Source organism: Phyllostomus discolor, chromosome 7 (assembly GCF_004126475.2).
Source record: "Phyllostomus discolor isolate MPI-MPIP mPhyDis1 chromosome 7, mPhyDis1.pri.v3, whole genome shotgun sequence".
Classification (NCBI taxonomy): domain Eukaryota; kingdom Metazoa; phylum Chordata; class Mammalia; order Chiroptera; family Phyllostomidae; genus Phyllostomus; species Phyllostomus discolor.
The window spans coordinates 2,173,092-2,195,843 of NC_040909.2; the positions used below are offsets into that span (position 1 = coordinate 2,173,092).

The following is a 22,752-nucleotide window of genomic DNA, read 5'->3' on the forward strand; positions in this document are numbered from 1 at the left end:
TCCAGGGTGCAAATTGCTGGCGATGCCCTTGAACTGTTGTTCCCTGGGCGATCTGAGCCAGACGTCCTGTTCTCAGTGGAAGGGAAGGGGCCTCCCTTCAGCTCTCCAAGACGCCAGTTTCCTCGTCTGCCACGCGGGGCGGGCACAGAACCGGCTCGGCGAGAGGGAATGAGACACCCAGGGACAGCAGGTGACACGGTGTGGAGAAGGTGAGGGGCTCAGCCCCCCTCACCCTCGGTCCCCTTCGCCTCCCTCCTGGCACAGGACACTGTCGTCTCTGTGGTGGCCCAGGCACGCCCGGTGGACAAGTCAACCGATGGATGAGGAGCCTTGAAGTGAAGACCTGAACGGCAGAACCGGCGGGCAGCTGTGACCGATAGAATGCGGCCACATGTTGCCAAATAAAAACCACGGGTGCAGGTCATTTTAGCCAGCAATCGTTCCCTCGTAGATGAAGGAAAACTTGATTTCGGAAATGAGGAATGACATATTCCGTCAACGTGGAGCTCTTGCTAGGCTGTTGCTGAGGATTATATTCTCAGGTGGTTGGCTCTCACCCCCTCCCCTCACCTAAAAAAGGAACCCTCGCTATTCCTGTGCACCCTGCACAGGTCAGGTCAGATAACCTACGGAACACGTTTTGATTATGCAATTTGCAAAGCCCCAGGTTTTGGAATAAAGGGCCGCCCCCCGCGGCCCCTGGGAGGCCGTGCTGTCTCTCCTTCCTCCCACGGGCCCCACCCAGCCACCGCCCCCCTTCGGGTTCTCAGAAAGCAGCACCCGCCTCCGTCGCGCCCGCGTCACCCTGCAGTTAGGGCTGGCTGGAGTTCCCTTTCCCGGGCCAGGAGGGGTGTGCTGGCTGCGATCGGGGGAAGGGTGGAGAGAGACAAACTGTCCCACACGCCCTCCCGAGCGGCCGCGGCTGGGTGGTTGGCCGGGGAGAGACCCGTCAGGTGGTCCGGAGACGCCATCCCGGACCCCCAGCTGCAACGTGGACCCCAGCGGGGCGCGAGCTCGGGGAAGACGCCCGGGCCCACAGCCCACAGCCCGCGAGGCCGTCCTGTGCTCGCGGAAGGGGGCTCCATCGTGTTCCCGTGCGGTTCCCTTTGCCTTCCGTCCAGTCTCCTTAGGGCGTGTTGGGCTGGTTTGGTTTCATCTGGTGGAGCACGAGAGAAATTTCTGGAATATCGCCTAAGCCAGAATTCCATTCCTTTTTTTTAACCTCACCAGAGCACATGTTTTTTGATTTGAAAGAGAGAGAGAGGGAAACATCCATCCGTTGCCTCTCGCACGCACCTCGACTGGGGACCGAACCCGCAGCCTTTTGGTGTGGTGGGGGGGGCGGTGCTCCAACCTGAGCCCCCAGGGCCGGGGCGAGAATCTCACTCTTCAGGCTCGGGCGTGACCTTCCTGTTGACCTCAGATCGCTCCTGCCCGCGCACCCACCCCCCGGCACCCCGTGTGGACGCACCGTGCCCCTGCCTGGCAGGGCAGCTGGGGGCTTCACGAACTGCCTGGGGTCCGCAGCCCCCCCTGGTTCCCAGCGGACACCAGGACGGAGCGGGGACACGGGGGAACCAATGAGTCGTCCGTGTTCGAAGGAAGCAGGACACGTGAATCGTTCGTCGATGGTATTCATTACAACATCGTCAGTGACTATAACAAAATTCCCTAAAATGTCTACTAGTCTCAAAGGGAGGCTTCGAACCTCTTTATAAACTCAGTAACACACGGTAAGCAGATTATCAGAAACGAAGATAACGATGTAAACATGCCCAATATTAGATTAAGGCGAGAAGACGGAAAGGTGCACGTGTGGGGCATGTTGGCAGCCGTGCCGGAGAGAAAAGGGAACGGCTCGGGACCAGAGAAGGGCAGGCCCACAGCAGTGCACACGGAACTGTAAGCCAGACAGCGAGGGAGGAAACAGGACTTTGTTTTGGTTCCTTCGTTCTTTGTTTGTTTGGGGCGGGGGTTTGGCTCCTTCTTGTAACCTCCTGATCTCTAGAGTCCCCGTACTAAACGTTTATCGCGTTGATCAAAGGGAACAAAAAAGCTCCATGAACTTCAAATACAGAAAGCTTTCCCTGTTTGCCCTGCCTCCTCCTGAAAGGGCGGAGGGGGCCTTGCTGGAGGGGCCAGTTCAGGGCAGCCCCCCCCCTACCCCACCCCCGGCCCCAGGCCTGGGCCCCTCCCACCCGGGCTCCGCTGCCCTGGGCGGCTCCCCCAGGTGACGCCTGTCTCCTCTTCTCTCAGGACAGCGACCTCCGGGCCCGAACCTGGACTCCCCAGAGGGCCAGGGTTGGCGGGCCCCCGTTTGCCGCCCAGGCCCGCGGACAGCTGCTTGTCTTGTCTCCTCCCCGCCACAGACCCCACCAGGCTGACCGTGCCCCCCGCCAGCATGGACGTCACGGTCGGGGAGAGCATCGTCCTCACCTGCCAAGTGAGCCATGACCCCTCACTGGACATCGCATTCACCTGGCGGTTCAACGGGCGGCTGGTCGACTTCGACAGGGATGGGGACCACTTCGAGAGGGTCGGAGGGGTAAGTACCGACCCCGGGCCGCCCCTGGAGCCCGCAGGCCCCCAGGCCGCCTGGCCAGGCGGGAGAGCAAGGCACAGCCCACCTTTGCCCTTGTTGTCTGAGCGCCTCGTTGCCTGGAAGTGCTGGGTCACCCTCCCAGCTAACCGAGCGGCTGGGAGACTCGGCCGGTGAGGAGTAGAGTCTGGTGTCCACACACCCAGTGTGCTCCCAGGTTAAACACAGTCACAGCCCCTCTTCAATTAGGTGCGATGTCTCTGATGTGACCGAGTGTGAGGTTGTCACAGGGCGCTCACACACTCACACGCTCTCACACTCACACTCACCCAGCCCCTGCGCTCTGACAGCCTTGCTCGGTGGCGGTGGGCCCCGCCTTCCCGGTCGGTGGTCTCAGGCCCAGAGGAGGGAAGGGACTTACGGGGGAGGCGCACAGTCAGCCCCGTCCGACGTCGGCTCGCTTCTGGCCCTGTGCCTGCCTCCTCCCTCCCTCCAGTCCTGGGGACGGCCCCAGGCGGTGGACGAGTGGTGGTGCGCTGTGCTGGAGCCCCAGTGGGGGGCAGGGGGAGAGGCCTGGGGGCGCGGCTGCCGTCAGAGGAGGCCTTGCTGGCTGGCAGGGTGGCCTCCCGGGTGAGAAGGGGACTGAGCTCAGCCTCACCGATTGTTGGAGACATGCACGTGAAAACCACAACGAGGGGCCCTCACCCCGTCGGAATGGCCGCCGTCGCTACCTTGGCGAACGGGTGCTGGCGCGGACGTGGAGAAAGGGGAGCCTCGTGCTCTGCTGTCGGGGTGCAGACGGTTGGGGGGGGACAGCCACTGTGGAGGGCCATGTGGTGGGGCCTCAAACACTTAAGGGGGCCTGCCCTTGTGATTCAGCGATTTTAGTGCCGGAAAGGCACCCAGAGAAACCTGAAGCACAGCTCGAAAGGGTGTCTGCCCCCCGAGTTCGCTGCAGCGGTATTCACGACCTCCCGGGCGTGGAGGCAGCCCCAGTGCCCGTGGGCGGACGGGCGGACAGAAAAGCTGCAGTGCAGTTCATGCATTGGAACACCGCTCCGCTGTGAAAAGGGAGGAGTCCTGCCCCTTGCAGCAGCGCGGGAGGGCGGACCGGGAGAGCATGGTGCTCATGACACTGCCAGACGGAGAAGGACAGACACGGCTGGTCTCACTTGTGTGTGGAGGGGCCTAGAGAACAAACTAAGTCAACAAGCAAAACAGAAACTGCCCCACAGACCCGAGAACTGGCTGGTGGCTGCCGGCGGGGAGGGGCCGGGGCCAGGGCTGGGGGCTGGGTGGAGGTGGGGTTGAGACCGAGCAGGCTCAGGGGTGGGGGCACAGCGCAGGGCATGCAGGCAGCAAAGAGGTGGCAGGCTGTTGCAGGTCCGGTGCCAGGCGGGCACGGGGGCACCCAGGGCACTCACGGTGTGACGTGCACGGCTGCCTCACCACCGCCTCCGCTGCCCAACACCCACACAGAACACCATCAAATGTTGGCTGCGATTGGAAAAGACAGGACGGGGACTGGGACCACACAGGGTCGCAGCCTGGCTCGGCCTCCGGCGGGGCATTGGGCGGTGACTTCAGGTGCTCCCTCCCCGGTCGGGTCAGGTGGCCAGGCCCCGCCTCCAGGACGGGCGTGCAGGGCACTCACACACACTGATCCCCAGCGAGTGCTGTGACTGCCTGCCGGCTGCGAGGGGCCGCTCGGCGCTGCCCAGTGTCACGGCAGAGGGCGAAGGGCAGCAGAAGGGTCTGCAGCGTGAGGGGGGGCAGCCTCATCACTGTCGCCCACCCATGGGGGCTAGAAAGAAGCCATCTTCCCACATCTGCCCCCTGGGGGGCTCCTGCTCGTGCAGCTGTTCTCCAGGCTTCTGGCCACCACCGGGCTGTGACGGCGGGGCCTTCCCGCCGGCCTGTGGGGGCACGTCCGTGGGGTCCTAGAAAGCACCTGCGAGGGCTGCGTCTGGGACACGCAGTCAGCCGTCCCGGCGCTGGGCTGCAGAGGCCCCCAGGGGCCCCAGGGCCCAGGGGCAGGCCTTTCCGAATGCAGGGCCCCAGGGAGGGGAGCAGACCCCGTGCAGCCGACGGGCCCAGGGCGGGTCCGAGGAAGCCCGTGGGACCCAGTCGGGAGCCGCCTTGCGTAAGTCACGTGCCCCCGGCGTGGGCGGCACAGAGACCCGGAGCAGCCAGGCCCGGGGTCCGGCCCCGGTGTGTCCTGGACCCGGCAGCGCTCTCGGCGCCCTGGCAGGCCCCCCGGCTGCAGCGGGCCGTGGCTTGCATCCCCGACGTCCCCGTCCTCGGCCAGCGCCCGCCTGGCCCGCGCACACGGGGCCGGGTGCCCTCCGTGGGACCGCGACCCTGACAGGCAGCGCTCCCTGACAACTAACCGCAGCCTCGGCTCTCTCAGCAGGACTCGGCGGGCGACCTGATGATCCGCAACATCCAGCTCAGGCACGCCGGCAAGTACGTGTGCGCCGTGCAGACCAGCGTGGACCAGCTGTCCGCGGCCGCCAGCCTGATGGTCAGAGGTAGGCGCCCGGGCTTCCCCCTCGCACAGTCCCGGTCGCGGGTGCCTGCCCCGGCCCGGAGCCCCCAGTGGCTCGGGGGCTTAGAATTGTGGGGGCAGGGGCGGGGGCCAGGGAGGAGCGAAGCCTCATGAACAGAGGCTCGCAGTCCGCAGGGGTTTCTCACGGGAGGGTGTCGGGGAAGGCGGAGCAAGCCCGGCTCCTTTGCACTGAGTCCCCCCCGCCCAGGAGCACCCGTGGGTGGTGACCAGGGATAATGTCACACAAGTACAAGCACGTGGCTTTGGGGGGGGGTCAGCGTGCTTGGGCAGGTTTCCCCGAAGCCACAGATGAGCACCCAGGCCGGGGCCCGAGGAAGGGCTGGCAGGACACCCTCCCCCCACCCCACAGTGTCCCCGCATTCTTTCCCTGAAGTTAATCGTCCCGTCCAGGTCCTAACACACCGCTCCAGAGAGCAGCGCCTCCTGGCGGCCTGGGGCGTGGCTGAGCTGGGAGCTCACGTTTGGGGGGGTCTCTTGGCCTGACTCCAGCCTACAGGTGCGAACCCCCTGCCCCAGGCCCTCGGATGGACAGAGTTGCAAGTCCCACAAACCAGTCTGCAAGGGACGAGTCCATGGACTTTGAAGGACTCTCCCTAAATTAAATGTAAAATCTCCGTGAGCCGGTGCGTGCTCCGGGCCTCCTAGCCTGGGGAAAGTGGGGCCGTTCAGACGTGGAGACAGCACCTGCGGGCGCCCCCCTCCCGGGCCCGGCGGGGGCGCACAGGCCTCTTGGGCCCATGGGACTCAGGGTGCAAGGCAGTGAAATCCAGGGGCTCCCCGAGGTGTTGGGGGGGGGGGGTAGGAATCTCAGTGTGCAGCGAACCAGGGTCACGGGAAGCCACAGAAATTGCTGCTCTCTCCTCTGGGCTTATCACAGGATGGGGGGAGGGGGGGTTTAGCAACTGAAAGTGGCTCTCAGGAGAAGTTCCAGAAAAACCGCTTTTCCAGCCTGTCTGCTCTGGTCCCTCTGTAAATTGCCCAGAGAAACCTTCCGGTGACAGCACAGACCGGGGCGGGGCGACTGGTGACAGCAGCACAGACCGGGGCCGGGTGAGGGGAGAACCCTCCGGCCGCCGGGGTGCCGCCCCCCGGGACACCCTGCGGGAACACCTTTGTCTCCCTTCCAAGGCCAGGACGCCGCTCCGCTCCGCGCCGGCGGACAGAGGAGTTCTGCTGCTGAGAACCTGTCTCCTGTCTGACTAGGATCACGTTCGGCTCCGCAGTTTAAATGCCAATACGCTGCACTAATAAATATTTAAATCAGGAATTCTCCAAGTTCCTAAATGATACTGTATACTTCATTTCACAGAAAATAACATTAACTGCCAGGAGGAATTTGCAAATGTAGCCTGAGAGAAAGTCTGGCTAATCAGTTCCCAAGGCCGGCAAATGACTGCGGCAGCCCCTGTCCCTGTCTGACCCCCTCCAGCTCCGCCCGGGGCCTCGCTGCCTGTCCCAGGGGCTGCCCGTCAGGGCGGGGGGGGGGGGGGGGGGCAGTGGGGAGGGGGCAGGCGCTCCCTGCCCTGGAGGAGGGCGCAGTCTCCGGTGGGACTCAGCCCCAAGCCTGGAGCCTCAGCCCGGCCCCCCCAGTCCTCTGATAGTGACCAGGTTCACCTCCAGCAGCCAGGGCGGCTGGGAAGGGCCCCCCCCCCCGCCCCCTGCGGAGCCCGGGACCACAGCCCCAGAGAGCCCAGGACCACGGGAGCCTTCGGCTCAGAGCACACGTCTGCTCCTGGAGTCGCTGAAAGAGGCCCCCAGGGCCCCCTGGGGAAGCTGGGGGCATTCTGCACGGCCACGTCTGTGCGTCATGGGGGGGGGGGGGGGACTTTACAAAGGGCTGAGCCCCGCCAGTGCCATCGTCGCTGGACCGGCCGTGGTGTCTCCAGCGGCCCCCTGGGGGCCCGCAGCCCCTGTCAGTCTCGTCTGTCCGTCCACAGAGGGGCTGGAAGACCCCTCTGCCTCTTCCTCTGGGCTCTGGTTCCGAAAGGCCATCCGAGCAGCGGCAGTCAGGGGGCGGGGGATGCAAGGGTGAGAAAGAGATTTTATCGTCTTCTGGGCTCTGTCTGGGTGATAAGGGTCCCGAAGACCTACCGAGGTGGCATTAGACCGACACGCTGAAATGTCACCGTGGAAACCAACCACCGCCGGCACCCGGGTCCCGGACCTGTCGCCAGGGTGGGGAGGGAGAAGGCACCTTGGCCTCTCCCGCGGGTCCGTGAAGGGGCTGGTCAAGGAGAGGGACTCGGGGCACACACAGCGCGGGCGCGAGGTCAGGAGCGGCGTCTTCCTCAAGGAAGCGGCCATTACCTGCCTCCCCCATGCCGCGCACACACACCCCCGGCCCCACGGCAGGCCCCGCAGGGCCCCACTGTGCATCCGACTGCTGTGCTAGGCACGGTGAGCCCCTCCCACGCCCGCCCGATGGGCGGGACGGCCGTCATCCTGCGTCCCTCGTGGTCACCTTCTCTCTGAGGCGGTGGAGCATGTCCCTGAGCCAGACCTGGGACAGCCGGGCGAGAGCGCTCTGTGCCGGGACCGGGGCCAGGCCGGGTCTCCACTTTCTGCCCCCGCACCCACTTTCCACCCTCCGTTCCTTCCACTTCCAAGCCTGTGGTCACTGGTTCGAGTCCGTGGGCACTAACAATGTCCACCGGGGGAGACGCCGGACAGTTCAGGCTCGGCCTGCAGAGGCCGCGGAGGGGGTCTGGGGACTCCGGCCGGATCCTGAATGTGCTCAGGAACGGCCACGTCACAGCCGTGCCCTCACACCCCTGCCTTCGCCGTGGGGGCGGGGCAGGGCGACACCATGACCCCGAAGTTCTGAAGCCGGTTCTGCTCAAAGCCCCACCCTCCAGGGTGGAACGGGGCGTTCCCAGGAGGCGCCCGTCTCCGCTGACCGCTGCTGTGTCCCGTAACGGCGCCCGGCCAGCAGGGCGCGCACCTGAGCGAGGGGCGGGTTAGGGAGTGTGGGCCCTGTGTGCCCAGCCCCCCGGCCCAGCCTCAGCGCAAACGCTCTGCCGCAGCCCGAGCTCCACCTGCTGGTCCTTCCCGTCGCACGGGAGCCCCCAGGAATGGGGTGCATCTCCGGTCACCACAGGCTGTGAGCCCGGAGGGACGCAGGGCGCCTCAGCGGTGTTCGGTAGGGAGGTGTCTCAGGACCAGTCGGGGACCAGGCGAGGAAGGGCCCGCACGCTGAGACATCGGCCCCCCCACCGCCCACCGCCCCACGCCTGAGGGTCTCACTCTCCGGCAGGTCCCCCAGGCCCCCCCGAGGCCGTGACCGTCGATGAAATCACGGACACCACCGCCCAGCTGTCCTGGAGACCCGGGCCCGACAACCACAGCCCCGTCACCGTGTACGCCATCCAAGCCAGGACCCCGTTCTCCGTGGGCTGGCAGGCCGTCAGCACAGGTACCGCACTGGCCGTCCACACGGGGGTCCACGGGCCTCCCGAGACCCGGCGTGACGGGCCCAGCGCCGCGGCAGAGCGGGGGCGCCGGGGTCCTCGTCAGGCACAGCGCGGGCGGCACCCCGCCAGGGCAGTGGGTCCTAGTCCACCACCAGCTGTGCTGTCCCCGTTCAGTGCCATCTCCGCTTGGGGACACAGAGGTGCAGGCTGCTGCACTGCGGTCCCTGTCACAGGGACACGTGGCTCCGGGAACCCGGGGACCAGGCACTGGCTCGGGGCTGCCAGACGGGCCACCCGTGGTTGTAGGTGGGTCAGGTGGGCCGGAAGAGGCGTGAGATGCGGCTGCAGTACGTAGGGCGTGGGTCGGCCGCTCCTGCGCTGTGCCTGGCGGCGCCCCCAGATTGGCCTGCTCTGCTGCCCTGCCTGGGCTCCACCGCGGGGAAGCGGACACACCGGTGGCTGTTGCCCGCAAGGCGCCGGCTCCTCCTGCCCCTGGGCGCTGGCCGCGCGGCCTCGGCGTGGTGAGGCGGCATTAACCGGAGGGACGTGTCCAGCTTTATGGAACCGAGAGGAACCCTAGGGACTGGCACAACCCGCCCCCCTCTCCCCACTGTAACTCGCCCAGCTCGGGGCGGGGTGGGCGGAGCCTGGCCCTGACGGGATTTGCGTGTCCCGGTCAGCGGGCACCAGGGGCACACGGAGGAGACGCGGCTGTGGAGCTCTGTCACACACAGGAAATGCTGTGGGCGTGTAACGGGGTGGGGTGGGGGGAGGGGAAGAGGGGGTGCCAGCCAGTTTACAGAAAGAGGACTCAGGTGTGTCCAGCCCTCGCCAGGCGCCCTGCGCCCTGCTGGCCACTCGTCCTCATGGGCTCTGTCCACATGTCCACCGGCGGAAAGGGACCTGTCATCAGCCTCATTTATGGCGGGGAAGCCGAGGCGCAAGGCGGTGGGGCGACCCGCCCGAGGCCCCTTGGCTGCTGAGTGTGGATTCAGAGTTGGAACCGGCTGCTCAGTGCCTGACTCCAGAGCCCGGGCCCCACCCGGGAGTGGGATTGTGTCCATGCAGCCTGAGAGGCTGGCAGCCACCCGCCCGCTCCCCAGTGTGAGGGCCTCGGCTCTGCCCTGGCCGGCCCCTCCGGACGCCCTGCGTCCCACGGGAAGTTTGCACAGTGGTCAGTGCAGACCCCAAGCGGTGGCCCAGTGCGCCCACAGCCACACGCAGAGCTCGCAGCCGGCCGGCCGGGGGGCCTCAGGCCAGGGCCACGTCCTTCGGAACACAGCCCGTCTGCAAGCCCCGCCCAGCGACCCTGGCGGTTCTGCCGCCCTGACTCCCAGGCCCACCCCGACGCCCACAGAGCCCTTCCTCAGGGGAGCCGGCGCGGCCCGCCGTCCCCCTGACTCAGGCTCGGGCGGAGCCCGCAGTGGACGGAGGCTCCAACCCAGAGCGGCCTTGGGCGAGCCCCCCCTGCGTCGGGCCGCCGCCCTCACCTGTAAACACGAGACCACCCCGCCGCTGCCGTCCCCGTGGGGCGGCGCCGAGAGCTAACAGGCGTGCACGTCAGGGGGCTCCCAGCCTGCGAAGACGGTGCCTTCGGCGCGCCCCCTGCGGGAGTCTGAGTTCCGGACTCAGCCGCGGGAACAGGGGTCGTGCAGGCGCCCGGCGCCCACCCACGGTGCCCCTGGGCACGGTCCGGGCGGGGAGGCAGGCGGACACTCCTGCCCCCCAACCCGGGACATCCCCGATGCCTTTCAGTCCCCGAAGTCATCGACGGGAAGACGTTCACGGCGACCGTGGCCGGCTTAAACCCCTGGGTGGAGTACGAGTTCCGTGCGGTGGCAGCCAACGCCATCGGCATCGGGGAGCCCAGCCAGCCCTCCGAGAAGCGGCGGACCGAGGAGGCCCGTGAGTAGCTCCCCCGGCAGACGGCCTCTTGGGGCCGTGACCCCTCCCGCAGTCATCCCCGGGGCCTCCCTCCGTCTCTGAGAGTCAGAAGGGTCAGCCAGTGGCCCATGGCCTCCGGCTCACGGGTCAGTGCGCCCCAGTCCCAGTTAGGGTCTCCCTCTGCACGGGCCCGTGTGTGGGGACACGGGAGCACTTGGGTGTCTCCAGCGCCAACTCTGTCCTCACTGGTCTGCTTGTCGGCGGGACCCCCACCAGGGCGCACTCTCACGCACACCCCCATGTCCCACGGAGCACCCCCACAGGACCCCCCGGGGGCCGAGAGCGGGGCCTTCAGAGAAGGGCAGGCAGGGGTCTTAGGGCATAGACTGCACCCCGAAGCTGAGATCAGGGCATCCCGCCACTCCCAGGTCAGCAGCCTCATCGGGTCCCCCGAGGCCGCTGCTCCAGTGACCCTAGGAAGGAGGTGACGTGAACCCGCTGGGTCACACGTCCCTGAAATTCTCTCGCACACACGGGGGCCCGGGGTTCCCAGCCGACACGAGGCCCTTTGCTTGCTGAAGGAATATCGGGGACCCTGAACAGACGGGAACCCTGAGCCCGCTCTTGGACCAAACCTGCCAGGGGCGTCTCACAGCTGTGACCGGGGGGCCATGGCCAGTCCCAGCTGCCTGCGTACCACTGGGCATCCCTACACCTGCCCGGAGTCCTTCTCCGACCTGGTGGTGCTGCGGCTAACGCCCCCGCCTGCCCCCTGCCAGCCGGGACGGCGTTCATTCCCCCAACAGCCCCAAGGAGGGAGCTCGCGCCACGTCCCTCTTGCACAGAGAAAACTGGGGCCACCGAAAACTCAGGCCCCGTGAGCCAGGGGTCCGCCTCTGAGCACCGCTCCCCTCTACCCCCGCACCCACCCCTCCACCCTCCGAGACGCCACGAAGCCGGCCCTGCCCCGGGCAGCCTGCCGCTCCCGCACCCCTCCGTCCAGACCGAGTGCTCCCTCTTGGACCTCACGCTGTGACTGCCCCGTGTCCCCTGTGTGTGCCGCCCCGTGCACCACCCCGTGACTAATCAGCGCCTCCCCCAGCGGTAGACCCGGAGCCACAGTCCCTTCCTCCTGCAGCAGCCCTCGGCCTCCGGGGATGGAGCCGAGCCAGGGGCCGATAACACCTGTGCCTGGTTGGAGGGGGAACCGGGGGCCGGGAGCACCTTCCTCGGGCCTCATCGCTCCCTCGTGGGGGTCCCTCGGGGTTTCTGATCTGAAAAGACAGGTGTGTGTGCGCCCGGCCGTGGGCCCAAGTGAGTCACCCCGCCGGGCCGGCGGCCTCCAGGGCCCTCATTTGCCTTTGCCCCTGACGTGACCTCCTTCTCGTCCCCTGACTAGTCCCCGAGGTCACCCCAGCTAACGTCAGCGGCGGAGGCGGCAGCAAGTCGGAGCTGGTCATCACCTGGGAGGTACGGGGGTCCCCGCCCAAGGGGGTAAGGGGGAGCCCACGCCCGTCTGGGCCATTCCGTGTTTTCCTCCGTGGAAGCACGTCTGGGAAGGGCCCCCCCGTGTCGTAGCAGCCGGAACCCGTCTGCGTGCGAACCCCCCCCCCCACACACACACACACAGGTCACAGGCCAGGGGCAGCCTGTCCATCCCTGGGTGAAGTTCTGAAACAGTCGTGAGGGCGGGGCGGGGGAGTTTTCCAGAGGCTTCTCCATCTTTCCGGAGGATTCTCCATGGCAGCCTTGGCCAGGCCCCAGCTTCGAGAGTAGCTCCACCTCCAGCCTCCCTCCAGCCCCGAGCGGGGTTGTCTGGCCGGAGCCGGGGGGCTCTCCCCACCGCGGGCGGCCTCGGTCTGGCTGGGGCCGGAGGAAGATTCGGGGCGGGTGGCTTTCCGTCAGCCGGCTGCCGTCTCTCACCACCGTCTCCGCTGTTTCGGAGCCGGGCCTGGGCCGCACTGCGCACGCAGACACTGGCCGAGGCTCTTTAACCCCACCCCGCACCCCGCCCTCCCCAAGTGTCGGAGGGAGACCGAGGGCGGCCCAGGCTCCAGAGTCGACGAGGCCCACAATGAGACCGGGGGGAGGGGGGGGGGGGACCCGGACGGCAGTGCCCGGTGGCTGCGTAAACCCATCCTGGCGTTGGAGCCGGACCTCGGGGTTCCGGCGCCTCTCCCTGACCGCCCCCCCCCTCCACCCACAGACAGTGCCCGAGGAGCTGCAGAACGGGCGGGGCTTCGGCTACGTGGTGGCCTTCCGGCCCTACGGCACCGGCACCTGGATGCTGACGGTGCTGGCCTCGGCTGACGCCTGCAGATACGTCTTCCGCAACGAGAGCGTGCGCCCCTTCGCCCCCTTCGAGGTCCGCGTGGGCACCTACAACAGCAAGGGCGAGGGCCCCTTCAGCCCCGTGACGGTGGTGTACTCCGCGGAGGAAGGTGCGGCCCCCGCCGCGGGGACGGGGCTCCCCCCAGGGTGCGGGTTCCGGGACACGCAGGCACCGGGCTCCACGCCCGGCAGCGAGCGGGAGGCGGCTCCCGATCTGGGAAACGGGCGACGCAGAAACCGTGGCTGGTTGTGCACCACCGGGCTCCACGTGGGACAGCAAGTCTCTTGTGGGTAACACCTCGGGCCACCCCAATGGGCGCCACCGCTGAGGCCCGGAGCGGCAGGCTCCGTGGGCGGTCCTCCTGCCTGTGCACACGTCAGCTTCCCTCCGAAGGACTGTGGCCTCTGTCACCCCCTTCGGTGACTGTCAGAGCAGGATTGGCGTGGCCTCCTGCCATTTTATCTTTACACAGCACGTGGCACGGACCCTCATTCTGGGTTATTAAGGATGAGTTGCAACACGGCGTGGTCACCCTCATCCCTGTCCCCAGGGTCCCCACGCACGGTCCCTGCTGCCCCCGTGCCTCTCACATGACCTTCGTCACCACGGGAGTGGGTCCCCCCGTTACAACAGGCGTGTCCACAGTGACACGGTAGGGGGGCGTCTGGCAGCTGAGTCTGGTTTGCAGTGGGGGGAGGTGTGGGGGGCTCCCCACTGGGCAGCCCCCCAACACTCAGCAGCCCGCAGGCCCCACCCGCCCCACTGTCCCCAGCTCCCAGGCTGCCCTGCGCGTCCTGCACTCCAGCCGTCTCCCAGGACTGCAGCTATCCAGTCATCCATGCAAGCTCCACCCCGTGCACACGCTCCCCTCCTCTCAGCGTCCCCGGTCTCGCCCACCTTGGGACTTCACACACGTGCCCTCCAGGCCTCAGCGTGAAGGACCGAGGCCCCCTCTCGGTCCCCAGGCCGGCAGAGTGCAGCCTGTCACCTTCCCAGCGTCCTCTGCAGTAATGCTCTTGGCCACGCGTTATAAAGTTTGAATTTCAGTTTTACATCCTTGCTAAGGTGTGTCTCTGGAGAGCCCGCCATTCATCCTTCACCTCTGTGTCACCGGTGTCTACCCGCGTGTGACGCACGGGCCCTTCACGAGTGCTGACTCAGAGAACACGGAACGCAGTCACTGAGTGTCCCAGAGAGGCCGGGGCTCAGAGGCGTCTTTGTCCAGCGCCTTCCGCAGGCGATGGCATCCCAGGGCAAGTGCCCAGGTGGCTTACAAACATGCTGCCAGATGGACCCTTAGAAACACACAGTGACTCCGTGTGGATGGGAACTGCATTAGGAAAAAACACAACTATGAAATCCAAACCCCAATTTCGTGACTATTATTGCTCACGACATGGCCAGGTTCTTCTTTAAGAAGGGCACTGACCCTGGCTGGTGTGGCTCAGTGGAGTGAGCGCCGGCCTGCGAACAAAGGGTCACCGGTTCCATTCCCAATTGGAGCACTTGCCTGGGCTGCAGGCCAGGTCCCCAGTAGGGGGCGCGCAAGAGGCAACCACCCATTGATGTTTCTCTCCCTCTGTTTCTCCCTCCCTTCCACTCTCTAAAACAAATAAATTAAATCTTTTTTTAAAATTCTGTGAAAAAAAAGGACACTGAAAGGAATATATTAACATTTAGGAATGGTATGACGTTTTGGCAAAAAATCCGATAAAAACCACTGAAGGTCAGGAAACAGTCTTGGCCCAGACGCTTGTGTGCCGCCGAGGAAACTGAGGCCTGAGACGAGCAGGGCACGTGTCCGAGGCCACACGGTGTGCTGTGCGGGTCTCAGCTGCCACCCGGCTCTCCTGAGTCACAGCCACGTCAGCCGACGGTCCTGCTCCCATTTCCTGTCCCAGTCACACCCCAGGGACCGGGACACGTGCCTGTGGCATAACAATTAAGAGCTGGAATAATTTATTTTTTAAAGATTTTATTTATTTATTTTTAGAGAGGGAAGGGAGGGAGATAGAGAGAGAAAGAAACATCAATGTGCGGTTGCTGGGGGTTATGGCCTGCAACCAGGCATGTACCCTGGCTGGGAATCGAACCTGCAACACTTTGGTTCGCAGCCCAAGCTCAATCCACTGAGCTACACCAGCCAGGGTAAGAGCTGGAATAATTTAAAGAGTGGGAAAAGAAAATGCATGGGGCCGGGAGGTCACAGTTAAGAAGGACACGCGTTAAGTGGAACTTGGTGCCCGAACTGGAGCAGTCCTGGCGGCTGGCCTCGCTCACCCCCACCTCACCACCGGGGGCCTGGCCCCAGCATCTGCATCGCTGCCTCCACCCCGGCCATCCCGGGGTCACCCGCAGCTCCTCCTCGGTGGAATCGGGGAGTGGGTTACACCCACGAGGGCGGCTCCGTAACCATGGGTTCTCTGCCCGTGTCTGGGTGTGCAGAAGCAGCGACTGAGTCACACCCTTTTGCGTCCTCCCCCGCAGAACCCACCAAACCTCCCGCCAACCTCTTCGCCAGAAGTCTGTCTGCGACCGACATCGAAGTGTTCTGGGCCTCCCCCGCGGAGAAGAACAGAGGACGGATCCAGGGCTATGAGGTCAGCAGGGGATCGGCGCTCGGCCCCGGAAAAGAGTCCCTCCCGGGCAGCGAGCCCTGCAGACCCGCTCGCGCTCATCAGAGGCCTGCGCTCCAGGGGCCCGGCACGGGCGGGGGCGTTCACGGGAGCAGAGGGCCCCCCCCTGCGGGACTCGCTTTCGGGGCCGCACTCAGAGATGCGTTCCAGAATGGGCGCACGTCTGAGCGTTTACATGAGTAAGATGTTCGGCAAGTTGAGCGTGGACTTCGGATGTCCACAGAGTCTCAGGGACTCAAAACAGAGGCGGGGAAAAGGGGGGGAAGGGCCAATGTGGTGGCCCCGGGTCTCACGTCACCACGCACGTGCGTGAGAGCCAAGGGCCCCGCCCACCGCGGGTGACCGCTCGGATCCCGCAGAGCGCGCGGCCGTAAAGCTCCGCCTGCGCGTCCTGGTAGAGAACTGACTCTGTTCTGTCGTCAGGGTCCCGGTGGGAACGCATCTTGCCCCCCCCCCCGACAATGTGCATATCCCGGGGGGCGTGGTCTCCAAGGCCCTGCGTTTTATTTGCGCAGGTCAAATACTGGAGACACGAAGACAAGGAGGAGAACGCCAGGAAAATACGGACACCCGGGAACCAGACGTCGGCAAAAATCACCAACTTGCAAGGCAGCGCGCTGTACCACGTGGCCGTCAAGGCCTACAACACGGCCGGGGCCGGGCCCTCCAGCGCCGCCTGTCAACGTGACCACCCGGAAGCCTCGTAAGCGCGGCCTCGCTCGGACGCGCCCCGAGGCCTCCCCTCCCCGCCCCACCTCCCGCGGCCATCTGCGCGCTAGTTGTGTCACTGCGCGGACTGAGATCCACCGGAGCTCTTCAGGCAGAGCCTTGCGGGACACCGTGCGGAGCTCCCTGCTCCGACAGAGGGCGAAGAGGCCGGTGGTTCCCTCCGCACCGGGAAGGGCGCAGGCGGCCGCCGGAGTCCTGCTCCATCTGCGGCGCCACATGCCGGGGCGTCGGGCCGTGGAGACGCGCACGAGCGCGGCAGCCCCTGGAACTGCCTCCACGCTGCGCCCCTAGTGGGGAGACGGCCCTCGGAGCCCCCTGCAGCCCGGTAACCTGCGCCTTCGCGTGTCTTCTCTGCAGCGCCCAGTCAGCCCCCCGGAAACATCGTGTGGAACTCGTCCGACTCCAAGATTGTCCTCAACTGGGACCGCGTGACGGCGCTGGGAAACGAGTCGGAGGTGAAGGGCTACAAGGTGGGTGGCTTCTCGTGCCGCCAGGGCCATTCGTGGGATGGTCCCCTCCCAGGAAGCGTGGGCACCAGGGTCCCGCTGCCCCCGCGGCCGCGGACTCCCCAGCCCTCCGGGAACCTCTGCCCTGTGGTGTTGGGCCTGAGAGTGGTCGCTGCTCGGGGCCACCGGCCAGGATTTGGGGAGCCGCCTACGCAGGGGCGCAGGAAGAGCCGGTCAGGGACGGCCCGAGGCCGGGAGGTCGGGGCTGCGGAGCACCGTGAGGAGCCGTTAACGGGTCTGCTCTCAGCTCGGCGCCCCTCTGTCTCTGCAGCGTTTTTCCCCACATCCGCCGCCTGCAGTAGCTTTTCGGGGCCGGTGGCGCATCGCCGCCGTCTCGCCCCCAAGTTAGGAAGACGGGCGTGTGGGAGAAGAAGCAAGGATGCTTCTTCAGAAAATTCCTTTGCCCGATCCCATACTGGTGGCCCGACTTGACTGTAAAGAGCCGGAAAAGGAAATGCACGGGCCGGGGCGTCACAATTAAAAAGAGTTCAATATCCTGCCGGTGTTCTCAGGCATCTCGCTGCTGCCCTGAGATCCCACCTAAAGTGCGAGGGGGCTCACCCAAAAACCGACCTTTTTCCGTGACCCAGCCGCGGGGAGGGGCCAGAGTGCACGGTGGGGTGACCTCGGGCTCCAGGGCTGGGCATCAGCACACCCCCCACCCCCCGTCCCGCCTCACCTCTCCCCATGGCCCTGTGGGGCCCCTGTGGAGGCTGCTGGGTGCTGGGTCGCCAGGCTTCCTGCGCAGCTGCCGGCCCCCCGAGGGAGGACGCCCACGCTGCCGGTCTTCTCCGAGGCCACAGCTGGACAGGCACGGTCAGCAGCTCAGGCTCTGAGAGAGGGAACAGGCTCTTCCCCGCGGTGCGGTGTCCCGAGTGGGCACCAGGGGGGCTGTCGGGGCCACGTTCCGACCACTGCTCACACGGAGAAGGCTTGGACCTGGAGGCCGACACCAAAGATGGGGGTGGGGACAGCAAGCTGGAGGACAGAGGACCCTCAGAGGCATGACGGTCACTTTGGGCATCTGACGGGCGATCAGTGGAAGGTCAGGGTCAGCCCCCGGGCTCCCGAGGAGGGAAAGTGCGGCCAATGAGGGGAGGGCCACCTGGGGGTGAGTGTGGGTTTGCCCCGCTGTGTGGGGGCGGGGCTCTTCCAAAGGTGGACAGTGTTCACAGAGAGGCGGTGGCTCTTCGTCCCTGGAGAGTCGATGGCCACCGGGTGAGGTGTCAGGCAGGGCAGAGGGGGGACAGTTCAGTCACGTGGCCCTGAGAGCTCTTTCCGGTCCCGGAGCGTGAGAGGGGAATGCCTGAGGCTTCTGAGAAACCATGGGCCCGGGGCCGTGTTGATCAGGCCCTCCAGGGTCCTTCTGGGGTGGCTCAGTGGCCTGAGCGCAGGCCTGCCAGCCGACAGGTCGCCGGTTCAGTTCCCAGCCCTGGCACACGCCGGGCTGTGGGCGGGGTCCCCGGTCGGGGGGTGTGAGAGGCAGCCTGTTGATCCGTACATCGATGTTCTTCTCCCTCTTTGCCTCCCTCCCTCCCTCCTCTCTCAAAGTAAATAAAATCTTAAAAAAAAGAAGGAAATGGCAGGCACCTGTAATGAGCTGCCCCATAGTGTTCACTATAGAAGAAAAGAATGATAAGATCCAAATCTGTGACTTTGAAATGTTTTCAGAGAGAAGAGCTTAAAGTCAGAATGCTCAGGCGCGGTAGGAGCGGCCTCCCATCGGCCCCGGAATGAGTGGCCAGTAGGGCCTGACCGCAGGGCCCCTCGGACGGAGGGAGCCACAGGGACCGGCGCCTTTTCGAGGAGGGGTGTTGCAGGTCCCTCTCCATCCCTGTGCCCACTCAGCAGAGGGGCTGCCCACTCAGACTGACACCCGGGGTGGGGGTGTGGCCCGGAGGGGAGCAGGGACCCCAGAGGGGGCGCTTTCGAGCTACTGACACTCCTGAGTGACAGCACCCACCGCCCGACTCCCTCCTTCTGCGGGGCTCCTACAGGGGCCCCTTGGGGTAGGGGGGGCTGCCCGGCCTTTCAGAGACCTGCCTCCGGGGCGGACGTGTCCTGTCCCCAGAGGTGTCCTGGTGCTGGCAGCTCGTCCCCTGCCCTGCGCCACTGCCTCTCCTGGGCACGTTTCCGTCTGCTGTTCGAGTCTCGCCTTCCTGGGACCACTCTCCACCGTGCCCCTGAGCCAAGCCCTCACTGCAGCCCTTCCGTGCGTCCTGAGGACACCCTGAGAGGTGGCTGCTGCTGTCCCCTGTCACAGACTGAGGGAAACAAGGCCCCAGGCCATGAAGTCAGGGCGACCACGGTCACGTCTCGGCCAAGTCTGTTCTGATGCCAGCACCCCTCAGGGGTCGGTGACCTCCGGATGCCCTCAGAGAGGGGCTGGCTTTCCCGAGGGTGCTCCTGGGCAGCCCAGGGCTGGCGAGGCCGGACAGCACACTGGCAGCCTCAGACCTGGCCCCCCCTGCGGCCTCCCCAAACTCCACTCCTGTGGAAAGGGGAGGGTGGCTGCAGCCAGGCTCTCTATGCCTGTGCATTCCTGGTGCGTGTGGCGGCCGACAGCCCTGGAGTCCCTGAGCCGCACCCTGGGCCCAGCAGGGGGCACGGCAGTGCACTCTGCCCTCCACCAGCCCGTGAGCACGGCAGGTGACGCCCGCCCCTCCACGTCACCACCGGCAGGTCCTGTACAGGTGGAGCAGACACGGCGGCACGTCCGTCGTGGAGACGAACGGGACGTCAGGTGGAGCTCGCCCTGCCGCCTGGACCAGGACTGCATCGTGGAGATCAGGCCCTTCAGCGACGGGGGCGACGGCAGCGCCAGCGAGCAGATCCGAATCCCAAAGAGGACAGGTGAGGGCGCGTCCCCTCCCCCGCCTGCCTCTGCCAGGAGCCGCATGGAGGGTCCGGGCTGCCGTGGGCTCGGCCGGGGGCAGAGAGAGATGCACCAGAGAGCCAGGCTGCAGTGGCCCCGGGTCGGCGGCCCCAGTGGGGCCCCGTGGTCGCCCAGAGAGCAGCCCAGAGTTGTGAGTGCGCCTCTCTCCAGGGGGGGGACGGGGGGGGGGACAAGCGGAGGGCTCCACGGGCACCCCAGTGGCACGGTGCAGCGCAGCGTCTCTGGCTGAAAGCACCGAGGCTCGACGCTCTTGATCCAGAGGGGTGCACGTGACACGTGAGCATGGGCGCACACGTGTGTACAGCCAAGATCGCCTTAGTGCACGCGCAGCAGCCTGTGAGAATACGGGGGGCAAAAGCGTGTTCACAGCTGTGCACATGGGACACGCAGTTACTGGTGCCGTCACGTGTCACCGTCGTGTGGTTCTCCACAGGAACACCCGGAAGCCCGTGTTTGCCCGCCCTGCGTGCATTTCTGAGCAAACTCATTTATTCCTATTCTTCAGACGCTACGTTTGCAAATGTCTCGGCCAGCAGCGTAGTTTTCGTTACTGTTGCGTGATCTCATTTATCTAAAGAAACACGGAACAGGCACATTCTGAGACAGATTCCTGGCTGGCAGCGGCTGGCCGGCGGTGGGCGCTGTGGCCGGATGGGCCCTGGGCTCCATTTGGGGAGACAGGAATGTTCTAGAACTAGACAGCAGTGCTGGTTGCCGGAAAGTCCATGTGGCTCTCCGCAGCCTTTGCAGGTGAGGAGAGGCTTGCAAAGGCTGGAGGTGGGCGTTTCAGGCCATCAGAGGGGGGATGGCATTTTCAGTCCCGGACAAAACCCTGCCCAGAGTCCTGGGTTCCTGACCCCTCTGCGAGGGGTCCCCCAGGCTAGTGTCTGGGTGCGGGAAGAGCAAAGCCACAGCGGGACACCCAGGAAGCCCTGGCTGGACGGCCGCAGGGCTGGTGTCCATGCCGTCACGCGGCGGCGGTCATTCCCTGTAGGACCCACCAGTCCCCTCCGGTTCCCTCCTGCTGCCCCTTCTGAAGCCCCTTGGCCTCGCTTCCCGCGGCGGCCAGGGGGCGGCGCTGTCGAGTGACCGCCTTCTCTCTCCGCAGACGCCTACGCCCGGGGCGCGGGGCCCTCCACCTCCAACGCCTGCGCGCTGTCCGCCCTCAGCACCATCATGCTGTCGCTCACGGCCAGGTCCAGCTTGTGACGCTCGGCGACACCGCGCCCGCGGCTCTGGGAGCGCCCAGGGCTGAGTGATGTTGTTGCTGAGTACATCTTATTCCTGGAAAAAAAATGTTTCTTGCTTCTTTAGGAATGGCATTCGACAGAACTTCCTCAAAGCGAATGGAGCTTTGTCCGCGGTTTCCCCGGAAACGCAGCAATGCACTGAAGACATCTGTAATATGATGTTACCAAAGCGGTTTACATACGTCCTTATATGCATATTTTTATTATATATTTAGTGTTTTATAGAGTTTTTTAAAGTTAACATGAAATGTAGATATTAATTTTTTTCCTCTGCTATAAAATGCGATGGGCACCAGTCATACAATTATGGTTTGAGAATGTTTCCTTTAGAGACAGGGTTTGCAACTCACCTCCATGACGGGATTGCAAGCCCCTTGTCCTGCTGTGCACGGGGGAGGGCAGGGGCCGGGGCCTGGCACACAGACACCGTGTTTCCTGCCCCCGAGTGGGTTTCGTTGTGCGGCTGGACTCAACTCGAGACGGTCTCAGGGACGGCTGCGAGTTCACCCCTCGACTGCTGCCCGAGAGGGGCCCGCATCGCCCTCTTGGCCAGGGCGCGGCATGGCGCACGGCGAGCCTTCCTCTCCGCTCGGCCGAGTGTGAGCCTGTCTCCATGGCAGCCCGGTCTTAGGTGTCCCTCCGGGAGTTCCACACCAGTGGTGACACAGCCTGGAAGTCGCTCTGGTCAGCCGGGTCTTTCAGGGGCTGAAAGGTGACTCTCCTCTCTTTAAATGCATCTGTTTGAGAGTACCTTTCTAAAGCAAGGGTGATCCTCTGTTCACGGGTTCATGGTTTCTTTCCAGGATTCCCTCCTATGTAGAGTGTGTGTGTGTCTCTTGAATAACTGAGCCCTTCTGGGGAATCCACCCCATGCCCGGAGTGGGGCAGATCGCCCCTCTTTCGGGGAGCAGTCACTGCCGAGAATGTGTCTCCAGACCCTACAAAAGGTCTTCAGTACCTATGTACGGCATCTCGGCGGGCCTCCCGTTGTGCAGTCAGCAGCCTAGACGCTTGACACACTTTACCTCCCAAGTCTGAGAAATGCCACGTTGGGAAGTGGTGACATCAGCAGAGCTGCGTTCCCACGGAAGTGCTGTTGGTGCCGGCGGGGGCGGGGCGGGGGGCTCTGCAGCTGGCTCCAGGGGACCTGAGAGGCCGCAGCGTCTTCCGCACGAGTCTCCGCACGCAGCCACCCTTCCGCTTCCTCGGGGCTCAGCCTGCCGGTGACAGCCCCTTTCCGGCCACACAACCCAAGTCACCTCCACCTTGGAGCTCCGTGTGTCCAATGAACTCACAATCAGGATCCCACGTGCACAGCAACTAGGGTGGCGGCAGGGAAAATGCCGCCAGTATTTCGAACTGCAGTCCATTCTCGGTTTGACGTGGTTGCTTCTCTGTTAAAACAACATTTAAAACCTCTCCCTCCCTCCCGTGTGCACGCACACACACACACCGTGACATGGTACAGCGGGTGGAAACGAGGACCCCTGGGGAGCCCCCGCCCAGTGTCGGGGACACCCCCAGGGGTCTAGCGAGCATATGTAACCTTTTTCTACAGGTGTTGTTAATAAATATTCTGTCGTTTGTAAAGATACGTGTCTTTTGGGAGCGTTCTTCCGGCCTGCCGGCCAGGGGGCCGGTTAGCTCACCCTCGTGCTGGTGACAACGTGACACCGTGAGACCCGAGAGGGGCTCCCGTGGCTCAGGCCTGGACCCAAGGCCCAGTGGCCCCGAGCTGTCCCCCCACCCCGGAGATGACCCCACAGACATGGTGTCAGATCCACGACTAAATGTCCTGAAAATGGACCTTGAACCCTTCCCCTTGGTGAGCTCGGTCCCTCAGATATCCGGTCTAAGGGCACCTGCTGTCTGAGGGTGTCCCCCACCCCCTTTGTGAAAAGGATAAGATCCACGTGTGAGCGTGTGGGGCCCCTTTAAATCGATGAGCCAGCGAGCCTGGTCCCCAGCCACGCAGAGCCCTCCCTGGCCCGCTAACACAGC

At 65.0% G+C, this 22,752-nt stretch overlaps 1 protein-coding gene across 1 annotated transcript in view; it reads left to right on the plus strand.

The window, feature by feature from the left end:
• Nucleotides 1-22,752, plus strand: part of CNTN4 (contactin 4) — a 249,765-nt gene that overhangs the window by 218,690 nt on the left and 8,323 nt on the right. Inside the window, 14 exon segments of the mRNA XM_036030242.1 lie at nt 2,370-2,545; nt 4,953-5,070; nt 8,362-8,520; nt 10,274-10,423; nt 11,802-11,872; nt 12,609-12,843; nt 15,222-15,334; nt 15,886-16,047; nt 16,049-16,073; nt 16,457-16,569; nt 19,288-19,347; nt 19,349-19,366; nt 19,368-19,458; nt 20,610-20,711. Of these exon segments, the coding sequence (XP_035886135.1) occupies nt 2,370-2,545; nt 4,953-5,070; nt 8,362-8,520; nt 10,274-10,423; nt 11,802-11,872; nt 12,609-12,843; nt 15,222-15,334; nt 15,886-16,047; nt 16,049-16,073; nt 16,457-16,569; nt 19,288-19,347; nt 19,349-19,366; nt 19,368-19,458; nt 20,610-20,710 (1,592 nt within the window). The 3' untranslated portion in view covers nt 20,711.